General features: G+C 38.0%; 1 protein-coding gene across 2 annotated transcripts in view; it reads left to right on the top strand.

Annotated features, from left to right (window-relative positions):
- ccdc102a (coiled-coil domain containing 102A) overlaps nt 1-13,537 on the top strand; it is a 66,184-nt gene that overhangs the window by 31,635 nt on the left and 21,012 nt on the right. For both annotated transcript variants that reach the window (XM_039662870.2, XM_039662869.2), the window contains exons 3-6: nt 1,018-1,235; nt 1,608-1,716; nt 4,168-4,284; nt 6,026-6,235. In XM_039662870.2, the coding sequence (XP_039518804.2) occupies nt 1,018-1,235; nt 1,608-1,716; nt 4,168-4,284; nt 6,026-6,235 (654 nt within the window). The remainder of the gene's footprint in view (nt 1-1,017; nt 1,236-1,607; nt 1,717-4,167; nt 4,285-6,025; nt 6,236-13,537) is intronic.

Here is a 13,537-nt window from a genome sequence, read left to right as displayed (position 1 = left end):
CTTCAGAGTTTCGAGCATGATGGATGTATATTTCTGCACAGATATCAACAGGGGGTAGCCTAGATAGCTCAAGAGGAGTCTCTCTAATTCCTCTAAACAGTGACAATTACCTGGTGAGAGCAAAATTGTTTTTGCTTTTTTTTTTTATTCAGCACAGAGACATGCACCTTTTCTGAAGTAGGATCAGGCACCCTCATTCCATCTTAGCTAAGTAAACAAATACTAGTTAGCTTAGTCTGATTCTCACTGGATTGTTTGATACCATCCCATTTCCTGATCTGATTCCACACAGGCACGCTGAGTGCTTCCACATGTGGAACTCTATGATCTCTATTTGTATGTGTTTGGTTCCCCCTGCTGGTAGGGAGGTGTCATTGCACTTTTTGTGCGATTACTGAACTGTGGCCTTTCTGGGATTGTAGGAAGTTGGCAGCATGTTTAGTGTCTCATGTCTGTATCCTGGGGCTCAGATCTTTGATATGTAATCCCTACTGTGTGTAGGAAGGAAAGAGGAAAGTTGGTGCACTGAACTGTAAAGCCGTTTTTTATTACTCCTCTAAAGAGCTTGTGAATTTCATCCATGCACAAAGGAAATAAAGGAAAGGTGCAATATGATATTTGTTATGTGGATGACAGAGAAAATGCCTCTTCTGTGGTTTAATTTAATAAGGAGAAAACAAAAGCATGAAAGTCTTTTTTTGTTTTTTTGTTTATGGTTTCAATTTGTTTTCATTGTCTTGAAACAGTGACCTAGACAGCGGTTCTCAGATGGTTTTGCTTCACAACCCAGGTTTTACTTTGGACATTGATTGGCAGTATCATAATTATTGTACGAAAGTAAACTTAAAATGTTCTATAAGAACTTACTATAATTTCAAGTTAAAATATTATTCTCCCCTTGTTTATCCCTCTTTGTAAGATAACTCAATTTCTGGGTTGTACTATTTTTTTTCGAGGATGAGGGCATGTCATGCAACCTCTTTTGACACTTTCTTTCTTTCTCTCTCGCTCTCTCAGGAGGTGGAGTTATTGGAGGCTCTTCTCAGGGCAAAGTCAGAGGCTCCAGACTCATGGGACCTCCGTAGTGCCAGTAGCTTGCGCTCAGTTCTCAGTCGGCAGGACCGGAGCAGACTCCTGTGGGAGGATCTGGCTTCCCTTGAGGAGGACTCCAGCAAGCTCAATGTTCTCCAGCTACGCCTGGATGAGTCCCAGAAAGTCCTAATGAAAGAAAGAGAGTAAGAGATTATTGTCCAGGTGGCAAAAATGCATGCATCAAACAGACCAGAACTCAACAAATGAAATCAAAGGCCTTTAGAATCATGAAGCTTCTCATAACAGGGTTAACGTAGATGTATCCTTCACTGCCAAGGATAAAACTGATAATACAAATTATTATTTCAATTAACTGCTGAATTGCACTCATCATAGACTGGTGAAGGATATATCTATGTTGACTTTAAAATTCACCTACTGGAGGCATATCAGAAGACCAGATGTTTGATGAACAATCTATTTAGATTTTCCTTCACCCTGTCATGATGATGTTAATGATCTGGCCTGTGCTGTGCATGTCAAGCTATCATGTCTCCTTTCTCTCTCTCTATCAGAGATAAAAACACACTCATTAAGAACATTGAGAAGCTGGAGGCAGAGCTGAGCCAATGGAAACTCAAATATGAGGAACTGAACAAGAGCAAACAAGAGGCCGTAAAACAGGTGAGGAACATAAGCAACATAACACTTTTTTTACACTTCAACTAGTCTGCATATTAGGGATAAATGATATAGCGCTTTTCACAATACATATTGTTTCAAAGCACCTTTAAAGAAAGTGTATTTCAGAAATGTACATAGAAAAATACAGTTAGTTAATCACGTATTAATTTAGGGCATAACACACCGCCGGTGTTGAGTCAAATACCTTTTATACTTTTTTATAAAGAATACTTTTTGTGCACGAAAAACGAACAAAAATAACGATTTTTCATTTCCTTCATCGTTTAAATGCCACGGCCTACCTGAGCGTTGTTTCTGGCCATGTCCATCCCTTTATGGCTAACCATGTACCCATCCTCTGATGGCTACTTCCAGCAGGATAATGCACCATGTCACAAAGCTCGAATCATTTCAAATTGGTTTTTTGAACATGACAATGAGTTAAATTAACTAAAATGCCCCCCACAGTCACCAGATCTCAACCCAATAGAGCATCTTTGGGATATGGTGGAATGGGAGCTTAGTGCCCTGGATGCGAATCCCACAAATCTCCATCAACTGCAAGATGCTATCCTATCAATATGGGCCAAAATTTCTAAAGAATACTTTCAGCACCTTGTTGAATCAATGCCACTTAGATTTAAGGTAGTTCTGACGGCATCTTAGTTTGGTGTTCCTAATAATCCTTTAGGTGAGTGTATATTGAATATTATCTAAAGGTTGGCTGGAAAACATGTATATTTATTTTTATTTGGCTAGATCGCCCCAACTCTACTGCATGTAGTATGACATTTATTCTTCTACAACTTGCTATAGGTCACTATCAAAAGCCAAATAGTTTTGTAGCAGCTGTGGAAGATTTAGTTTTTTGGCTTCATTGATTAGTATTGGTATTTTAAGCAATTTATTTTTGCTTTTCGGGCATCAGGTCAAGACATAAATTGCTGAGCCTTAATTGTGAACATTAGGATTCTGGCTTCAACGCTGTGTTTCTTATTTGTGGATTGTGCTTGATTTGCAAATAACAAGTAAAGTACTGAAGCCAGAACTCTAACACATGGTATCTCCAGCACTTCTGTGTGGCAAGAGCAAGAAATCCTTGGCCTTTTCTCCAATTTTCCGCAATTTGCAGTGAGAGCTCTAATCAATAGGAAGAATGCATGGTGAGTGCACTGTTGTGTGGGCCTGTTCATCAAAACCCAGCACTTCACCTTCTGACTTTCAGATATCTTCCTTTATAAGTCACAGATCCTCCATGCATGGTCATTCCTACTTCAAATTCATAATAAAAAAGTGGACAAAGTCAAAAAGTTGGACACACCTACTTGTTGTTCATTTTATTCTAAAATGTGGAAGATGATAATAAAGTCATTAAAAAAGTACTGTATAAAATAAGCTATTTAATACAAAAAATAAATTAATATAATCATAAGGTTTATCCAGTTGGGATGCTTTTTTAAAGGAGTTCACAATTAATCTGGCAACATTTTGGCTGCTTTTCCTAATATTATTTTTTAGTAAATTCATAATGTAGGCCCAACTTGTAAACCAGTATTTCATATAAGCAAAAATGATACATATTAAACTTCATAATTTATAGTATAACACACAATTATGTACTATTATGTATATTATATTATACTATTGTATAACTTTGACTGATATTGTTCATAAGAATACCACCAGGGGGCAGTTGTTACCCACGAACGAGACAGTCTGGCATTGTTCATGAATGATTAGACTGCTGCTCAGGATTTCTTTCAGTCAGGCAATTTTATGAAAGACAGCCACACTGATTGGGCCCAGGGAAACTTTCACTCTCAATACAAGCCTTCCATAAAGAGAAAAAGGGACTGATTCATCATCATACACCTAGACCTCGTCACAGGCGGAGTGATGATGACTAGGAAGAGATGTTCTTCTCTTTTTAATAACCTCAACCTGTAAGGATGTGCATGAATACCATGAGATGATGAGTAGAAAGAGTGTGCACGCTACACTCAGTAGTTTAATAGATGAGCTGCCTGTCCCCAGCCCAGCTGTGTGAGCTCACGACCTGCAGCGAATGTTAATCACCGCGTTTGAGTCACAGTATGCCGAGTGTGAGACGCTCTAGACAGATCAGACTTTGACCATAACGCCCCTCTCGCTTAATGGCAAATGTGCTAGACTGTATTGCCATAGAATGTCAGGACAAGTCGTGTTAAATGAGTGCAGTTTCACAGAGTTTCATCAAATGTGAAATGAGTTTTAAACCCAGACTCCTTCACAATTAGAATGTAAAACCTTTTTGAATACCAATGACATATTCAGAGCGTTGCATAGTTTGGTGTAGTGAAGCTGTGCACTTTATTTGAGTACCATAGATATTCTCTGACAAAGCTAGGGGAAGCTTTACTTCAGATCATAATTTCAGAGATGAACTTAAATGACACTCTCTTTCTTTTGCAGCTGAATTTTTTGAAGGAGGTGCATCAGGATGAGCTGGGCCGGATGTCTGAAGATCTGGAGGACGAGCTGGGAGCTCGCACCAGCATGGACAAGAAACTGGCAGAGCTCCGTACAGAGGTGAAATGCATGTACTTTTGCGGTGTCCCACCCATGCTGCATTGTTCTGAATGGGCCAGCTGGTTCGGTGTTACCTCAGGACTCACTGTGATCTACATCAAAGTTAAACACCCTCAGGGCTTTAAACATCCATCCACTATCTCTCCTGCATTTTGACTAGCACGGCACCAAACACGGCTGGCGTAATGACAGAACGCTGCTCTAACACATTCCCAGCATGCAGTGTTATCAGCGGGGTGGTGCTGAGATGAACCTGGCAGGAGAGAGTGACATTTTGCACTTTGATGCGCTCCTTAAAGAGCGCCGCTTCTCCTGTGTGTCGGCTCAGATCCGCTGTGTCCCCTCATCTCCAAAATCCCATGGTGACCTCCCTTCATCTCTGCCCTCAGGAATCGAGGCATTTCACAGGCACTCCCTCGTCTCAGCAGCCAAATGGCATTATAGAAATATTAATGACTAGTTGGTCTGAAAGAGTTTGGGGTATGAAAGTCAGCCAGCACTTAAGGTGAATCTAGGAGAAACGGTTTCCCATTAAACTGCTTTTAGCGGCAGGTCAGAACTGGGAAATCATGGAGAGCCCTTCACTTAGTTCAACAACATTCTGGGGTAATAGTAGTCCTGCGTGCTAATGCAGCATAAGCATTAGTCCTTCCTGATTATGGGTATACACATGGCGTAATGCTGTGTCTCCATATTTTATATACTTCAAGTTCTGCACACAGTATATGCTTTAGTAGTTTTCAGGAATTTTAGTATGCAACAAAAAATTCTGTTCAGTCGAAATTATTTGTATAATGCTTTTACAATACAAATTGTTCTAATGTTTAACGAAAAAAAGGTAAGGTTTGGGAAACGAAACCTATAGACCATTTCACAAGATGTAAACAACACTAGTCCAGAAGCACTTCCTGTTTCAGTTTTTTAACACTACATAACAGCTGGGATAAAATACAACCAACAGAACTGAATCAAAAAGTTAAACAAACATCTTTAAGATGTTTTCTTTACATGTGAAATAAAGAAAACCGTTACAAACTGAAACAGGAAGTGTTTCTGGACCAGTGTTGTTTACATCTTGTGAAATGGTCTATATAAACTTTTTTTGTGTGGATTTTACTAGTGAAAATAAGTTAATTACTGTTATTAACAAATTAATTAAACAGACTTGACATATTTGTCTAAAACCGTTTTTATGAAGTATTTATTTACTGAATTAAACAGATTGAAAAATAAAACTCTAAAAGCAGGATATGCAAAAACACCCTTCCAGTTGATTTCAAAAAGGTTAGATCCAAATTTGGGTAAATCTCAAACATGCAATCCAATGCAAGTTGACCTAAGAATGTCACTAAAGTAGTAGCATTCCGTACTAATAAATTAAAGATACTAAAGAAAGAATGAAAAGACATTAAAGAAATTAAAAATTTTATTCTGCAAGGGTGCATTAAATTTGTAAAGTTTTATTTAATATATCTATTTTTTTAGTTAAGATATCTAATATATCTAACTTTATATAATAAAGTTATTTATATAAATATATCAAATAAATCAAAACTTTCTATTCATCAAAGAACCATTGTGAATATTTACATTTAGGGTGAAATGGTGATCATGTTGTGCTTATGGGAAATTTGTACATTAGGAATAGCTTTGCATTCAAATGAACTTTATCATGTGTTCTATTGTGTTGTGTCTTTCTCTGTTATCCTATCTTACTGAATGTTTGTGTGTGTATGTGCAGATGGAGCGTCTGCAGGTGGAGAATGCAGCTGAGTGGGGTCGTCGGGAGCGGCTGGAGACGGAAAAGCTGGCTCTGGAGAGGGAAAACAAAAAGCTGCGCACCCAGATGGAGGACCTGGAGGAGCAGCTGGCACGCAAGCGCAGGCAGGCCGCCAGCGCCCTGGACACTGACCTCAAGACCATCCAGTGTGAGCTTTTTGAGAGGAACAAGGTGAGTGAAGGAGAGCGCAGTAACCTCACACAAATAATCACAAACCTATATAAGTAAGCATTTCTCAACATCTCGGCACTATACAGCATATGAGAGATGGATGAGGTGTGGTGGCAGTTTGCAAAGTATCTGAGCCTCTTCCTGCAATAAATCCAGTCAGTGTCACTGACGTAAAGAGGCCATATCCATCAGATCCTGTGCGCCCTGTTCTGCAAGACAGTGGATGTGTGCAATAGCTGCCACGCGGTTTTGATGGACGTCTTATGTTCTATATTGGCTGTGCTGAGAAAGTTGTTCAGTGTGTGTGTGTGTGTTTGTAAGATGCTGGTGAGGCTCTATTAAAGTAGTGTGTCAGGAAATCCAGACACTTATGTCCAGAGCCCTTATGAGCGACCATTAGCTCAGCCAGAGATTTATGAAGTGATCCAAAGCTCCCCTCATATATACGCTGTAAATCACTCGCTCACCTACTCTTACTATAGTAGGAAAGATTTAAAGAGAGCGGTGAAGAGGGAAAGATGAATATGAGCAGAGTGAGTTGTTTTAGAGCCCAGAGGTATGCTGAAGGGAAAGGAACTGAGTGAAAGGGGTTAAGAGTGAGCATAGCATGTCAATTAATCCAGTAACAAGGGAATAGGGATATTGTGCCAGGAAATGAACATGTAATCCCTGCATGCAAGGCTCAATGTGTTGGCTTATTTGTTAAATGCACAACATATGGCCGTCTGAGAATGGTGTTGCACATTCCCACACGAGTGATGTCCTGATAGTGGCCGGCGGCCTGCAGTCTGGGAGAGAAACACAGCGAGATTGATGAGCTTGCTCAGGAGCTGTTGAAGCAAATGGATCGATGAGGACAGGAGCGGAGAAACAGGCCACGGCGCACTGAGGACGATGCACCATCGCTGACAAAAAGAACAAAGTGTGATTGATACTGAAATCATATTCCGCTCCAGCCGCTTTCTCGCTTTCTCCTGCGTTTCCTTCGGCTCTCACCCGTAGATTGATGTATACTGTCATATTTGCTGTTAAACCCAGTATGCGCAGAATATTGGGAATGAGACTCCATGGCTACTTCGTGTGTGTGTGATTTTCTGGTGTTTGCCATCCCTACAAGAAAGGGATCACTCATTAGTACTAGTAGCATCTTTGTACTCAAGGCAGGGTTCCCAGAGTCATGGAAAACTAGGAAATGTCAGGCAATTTCATTGAGATTTGTAGGAGTGGGAAATTTCTATAGTGAATATTTAGTGTGTTTGTGTGCGACTTGATTTTTATATATGAATGCATTTATTTTGAATTTTCTATTTATCAAAGAATCCTGAAAAAATGAATCAGGGTTAACCCCAAAAATATTAAGCATCACAGTTTTTAACCCTTAAAGACTATATAATAATAATAATAATAATAATAATTCGTTACATTTATATAGCGCTTTTCTGGACACTCAAAGCGCTTCACATAGAAGGGGGGGATCTCCTCAACCACCACCAATGTGCAGCATCCACCTGGATGATGCGACGGCAGCCATAGTGCGCCAGAACGCTCACCACACACCAGCTTACTGGTGGATATATGGATGCGGGCGGCAAAAAAATGACTGTTTAAGAACTTTTGAACCGCTACTCCAATCCATATGCTCCCATAAAGAGGAGATTCACATCTTTTCTGTGTTAACGGGTTAATCGCGTTTGGACATTCAGAAGCCCCGTAGTGAATGTGATTGCTTCATCAAAGTTTTGATCAGCATTGATTCGTCAAAGAAACCCGTGCGGTTTGTTCCTCTGAGCCAATCATGAATTATTGTTGATGCTTAGTCCCACCCCATGCCCAAATTGGTTGTCTACTCAACCAATACACAATAGTTGTTGGTCTTTTGCACAACCAGTTGGCTTTATGCACGGCTGCACTACTTCCTGAACTTCAGCCAGCTCCTTAGTTGCCTGTCTCCCATTATTGGACAAACTGATTAATCCATGTGTGTCTGATTATTGTTGTGACTACTGAGGTCAGGCACGACACCTGGATTAATCAGTTTGTCCAATAATGACAGACAGGAAACAAGGAGCTGGCTGAAGTTCAGGAAATAGTGCAGCTGTGCATAAAGCCCATTAACTTTTCTTTGGAAATTTGAACTGAGGCACGGAGGTGAAGTGAAAGTAGTCTGTGTGTGTGTTTATATAAAGTTTATTTTGCTTCAGTGTTCTTTTACAATCATTCTATTTTTTTTTTACTTCCTAAACTTTTTTTTGGACACATCTAAATAATAAAAATAAAAATAAATAAAAAATACTAGCTTTTCACTGAAAATCGCCTATAATAATGTTGTAATATATGGCTATAACTTGCTTAGGGATTGTTACATGTAGTCAAAATTACATCTGGAAATTTATAATATCCAAGTACATCTTTCTAACAACTTTTTTTGGAGGATTTGTTTGAGTTGAGTAAAAAAAAAAAACACTAAAAATATGCTGCCGTTTTTCTTAAATCTGGTAAATTCATCATCATCTAAGACAAAATAAATGTAAAATTAGATTATTTAAATGAGATCGATTGAAACTTCAAGTTTAAAATGATATTTGGCACTTGATGGGGGACGCAACGCCCAATATTCAACCCGAAAATAGTCATATAACCTTTGCAATAACTCCGAAGCTATTCAGTTAAGGTAAAAAAAAACTGCATAGTGCTGCTTTAAGGGTTAACACTGATAATAATAAGAAATGTTTCTTGAGCAGCAAATCAGCATATTAGAATGATCATGTGACACTGAAGACTGGAGTAATAATGCTGACAATTCGGAGGAATAAATCACTTTTTAAAAATATAAAATAGGAAACAGTTTTTTATAGTGATACTATTTTGAATTATTACTATTTTTACTGAATCTTTAATAAAAAAAAAAAGAGACTTCTTGTATATAAAAAACCCTTTAGCCCTTTCATTCATCTCACCCTGTCTAAAAATCACAGAGATTTCCTATTAGCAATCAAATTATTATTTTTTCCTTCTTAAGAAGGAAATGCAAAAAATGTAAAGTTTAATTGAATATCCCGGCTTTAAGGCCTGTATCACGGCCCTTTTGTAACATGCTGTCTGGTGCCTATCTGGAAGAGGCACACTGAGGTTGGCCGAGGCTCAGTCAGAACTCAATCTGACTGAGACAGCGGTGTGTGTACAAACACACAGCTGCAGGTCGGCACATCACACACACACACACATCAAAAAGGCTCCAGGTGAATTGTGCAGGTGGAGATTCTGCTTTTGGTTCTGCTGTTGTCTCTCGTTTGTTTTTTTGTGTGCGTTTGTTTTGATCAGGGACTGGTTTTGTTTGGGACCGTGACCTCTTACAAACTTCAAAGCATGTTTGTGTGGGGCTAATACATGATGACGCTTGTGTTTCAAACAAACACGAATAAAATGATTTAGGCCTCCATCCAGATGGAGGAACATTGGCAAAACAGGCTGTACAGGGTTTTTTTTTTTTTATTCCTAAAGGGTTTGTTGAGTCTAGAGTAGACAAGCTTTGAACTGGAGTTAAAGTCTGTCTCTTTGCTCCCGGATCAAAGAGAAGTTTGTCTTTCTGGAGGTCAGTTTAATACCATACTTTTCAGTCTCTCTCACTCATTTTTTTTGTTCATTTCTCTCTCTACAGATCATTCGCATTCTAGTCAAATGTTTTACCACACATATTGCAATATGTTCTAAAATGTAGAATGTTGTAAAATAGTTATGAAGTCAACTGTGAATTCAGATTCCATGTAGTTGTGAGTATAACATTTCGAAGTATTTTTCAGAAATTGAATCGTTAGTAAAGTTATTTGTAATTATTATGTAATTATTATATAAATATATTTAGGCACAGGTAACATTTACATATTTATTTTAATTATATATATATTTTTTTTTATCTGTAATGCCCTTTGATCTGCACTATACACAAGTATATAAATAATTTTAATATCATTTTTGAACTATAGCATAACACAGATAGTTGAGAAATTGTCTTGTGAAATAAATATGGTTACTGTTTAAATCAATTGAAAAGTTTTATACAGTAATACTAATAAATGTTATTATAATATATAATATATGAAGAGTTCAGATGCAAAAGCCTCTAAATGCCATTTGAAATTTTCTTCTTTAATTATGATTTTTATCAAACCTGTATATTTAAGTTCAGTAATTTCACTTAAATAACAATTAATAGGTAATTATCATTGCCATTAAGTGAAATCACTGAACTTAAATATACAAGCTTGATAAAAATGATCATTCTAGAAGAAAATTTCAAATGGCACTTAGAGGCTTTTGCATCTGAACTCTTCATATATATATATATATATATATATATATACCGGTTATTAATTTATTTCAATACATTTATTTCAATCAGTTAATGATAATAATTTAAGTCTAAAGATTTTGAGGATCATGGAAAACAAGTGTCCTGTCTTGAATTTTCTCCATATACAGATGTGTTCTTCACGTTCTGTTCAACAGCCTGCCTCTCCTTAAACTCCTTCAACATCTGGCCAGCCACTTGCTCCTCCACACAGGTGTTTATGCCTCCTGCTCTGATGGCGTAGAGAGCGAGTTCATTCATCAATCACAATGATTAATGAGCCTATATTGGCTGCTCATCTGCTGCTGTTGCTCCTACTTTCTGATGGAAATGCAGTAAACAGTATCGACGGCCAATGTGGGAGCCCATGTGCTCTGATTTGCATCTGGTTTTGGAAGCAGCAAATGAATCTGTGTGTGTGTGTGTGTGTGTGTGTGTGTGTGTGTGTGTGTGTGTGTGTGTAAATGAGCTTCTCTAGTCTGCTACATCTGGAGTAAGCCAGTGTGAAATGAATTGTCTTGCCTTTCATTTTCTGGGCTGCTTCTCCAGAGGTTTTCCATTTGGGCCTGCTGTGTTTTTCTCATAGGGGTCGCCCTTAACTTATTGAGGTGTCTCATGAACATTTTCATCCATCACCATTTGCCAGCTCTCATTCCTCTAACTTTGTCCTCGGAAATGTTTATGATTATTCCATTTTTATGCAGTGCAAGAACTTAAATGTGAAGTGTCATTTTTGCACCAGTAGCTACAAAAAAAGGATTTGGAAAATAACTTTTTCCAAACAAGTTTCCATACTTGGCTTTATTTTTATTTCACTTTGTTATTTTAGTTCAACAAACTTTTATTACAATTTTATTTCAGCAACATTTCAAATTTCTGTGTTTGTCCATTGTTTTGGACAAACGCATTTGAATTATTCTTCAGATGTCTTCTACAGAAGAAAGTCATACAGGTTTGAACGACATATAAAAGCAGTGACGACATAAATGATGACAGATTTTTAACTTATGAGTGAACTCTAATGCTGTTGTAAGTGTGCTGTGTTAGTAGAGTTCCTACAGTATGTGTTGGGAGCATGACCCTGTGTCCACACATTAGTCACTTCTCCCATGATGACACGCCAGTCAGCAGAGCCCTATAAGGCAGGTCTGAGTTTAAATGAACCCATTAGCACCTACTGCTATGGCTTATTTATGAGCCACTGAGGCTAATGTCCCAGTTATCCAGCACTGACAACATGCCATTACTGCTGATCTACAGCCCACTGTCTAACCCAAACGGGACAAACGACAAGGTGTACGGATCTATGTGCAGAATGTGCTGTTGAAAATGTGGAAAGCATTAAAAGAAAAATTATCCAAGGATCTGAACTCAAGGGAAATCTTCTTCTAGATTAACATATTTGAAGATTTGGAACATTTTAAATTAAGATGTATAAGCCTAGACATTGATATGTAAGGGTTGAGCAGCTCTGATGCCGATGTCTGGGTTCTTTTTTTTTTTTTTTATCGAGAGAGCTCTCGGTCAGCAAAAAATGCCTTCTCTCAGGGCCGATAGGAGGGAAAAGTGGGGGAGGTGAAATGAAGGTTAAACAGAAGTCCTTCTGCAAAAAGGAGTGAGAGAGAATGATGAGGATGACGATATGAGGATAATGTGCTGAGAAAGAGTGCAGTGTTCATCTCACTTACAATAGAGAGATGGTGAAAGGGGGGAAGAAATGGACGGCTGGACAATACAATCACAGAGGACAATGGATCCGCACTGTGCAATTGCATGGAGGTAATGAAGGTGAGACAGAGAGGATGAATGGAAGAGGTGACAGGAGAGTGAGAGAGACAGAAGGGAAGCAAAGGAAAAAGTAATTGGAACTTCAGGATTGAATAAGGAAAGTGAGAGGGGCTAGAGCAGGTGAAATAGTCCTGGCTTTAATCTGATCTCGGGTTTAATGGTCATGTGATGTTCCGAGGCGAGGTCGAATGAGGCCTTTCTTGCTTGCCTCATAAACCCCTAAAGCAGTGTACAAACACTACCAGCACGGCTCTCCAGCGCAAGCCCAGGGTCATTGTGTGTGTGTGTGTCTATCTTGTGGCATTTCAATGAAGCTTTGTTTAACTGTGCTTAAATGGTTTTCTAAATTCATGACTTTAGTTAAATCTGATCCGCAATAATGTGAAATGTCACATCTAATGGATGCGTTTCACAATGCAACAGGAATACGTTTTCCCTATGGCATCAGCATTTTTTAAATAATATATTTAATAAATATATACATTTAAATTGTCCTGATTTGCACTTCTCTTTTTATTTTTATTTATTTTTATTTTTTCTCTGTAGCTCTTATCCTGTATATAATTTTTGAATCTTTATTTATCGTAAATGATTATATGCTTTGGTGATTAGTTTATTTTGGGTATTGTATTTATTATTTTCTGGATTGCATTTTTTGTTGACTAAGATTTGATTTTTTTTTTTCTCTTGTTTAGTTTATCTATTCATGTTTTTGTTATTTGTTTTGTTGAATGTATATGTGGTTGTGTGTTTGTTGGCTCCTATGGTGCTCACCCCCCTTGATTTCTATTTTTCACTATGTACCTACATGATTCCTTTATTAGTTTACACCATATTATAATTTATCTATAAGTATTGGTAAAGGTCTTTATATAGTACACCTGAACATTAGAAGCCTACTCCCCAAAATTGATCAATTACGAGCGTGGATATCCTATAATAATCCAAGTATTATTGCATTATCTGAAACTTGGCTTACTAGTAACATTTCTGACACTGATATCAGTATTGACAACTATAAATTATTTAGATCGGACAGAGGAACAAGGGGAGGTGGAGTAGCCATTTATGTACTATCTCATTTAAACTCTCAGCTTATGGTTCCTATTGTGACTCCAGCACTTTTTGAAGGTCTGTTCATTAAAATGACTCTGCATGAAAATAAG

This window comes from Pimephales promelas, chromosome 1 (genome assembly GCF_988280905.1).
Source record: "Pimephales promelas chromosome 1, fPimPro1.hap1.1, whole genome shotgun sequence".
NCBI classification, from domain to species: Eukaryota; Metazoa; Chordata; class Actinopteri; order Cypriniformes; family Leuciscidae; genus Pimephales; species Pimephales promelas.
This window is presented reverse-complemented; position numbering and strand designations above follow the sequence as displayed.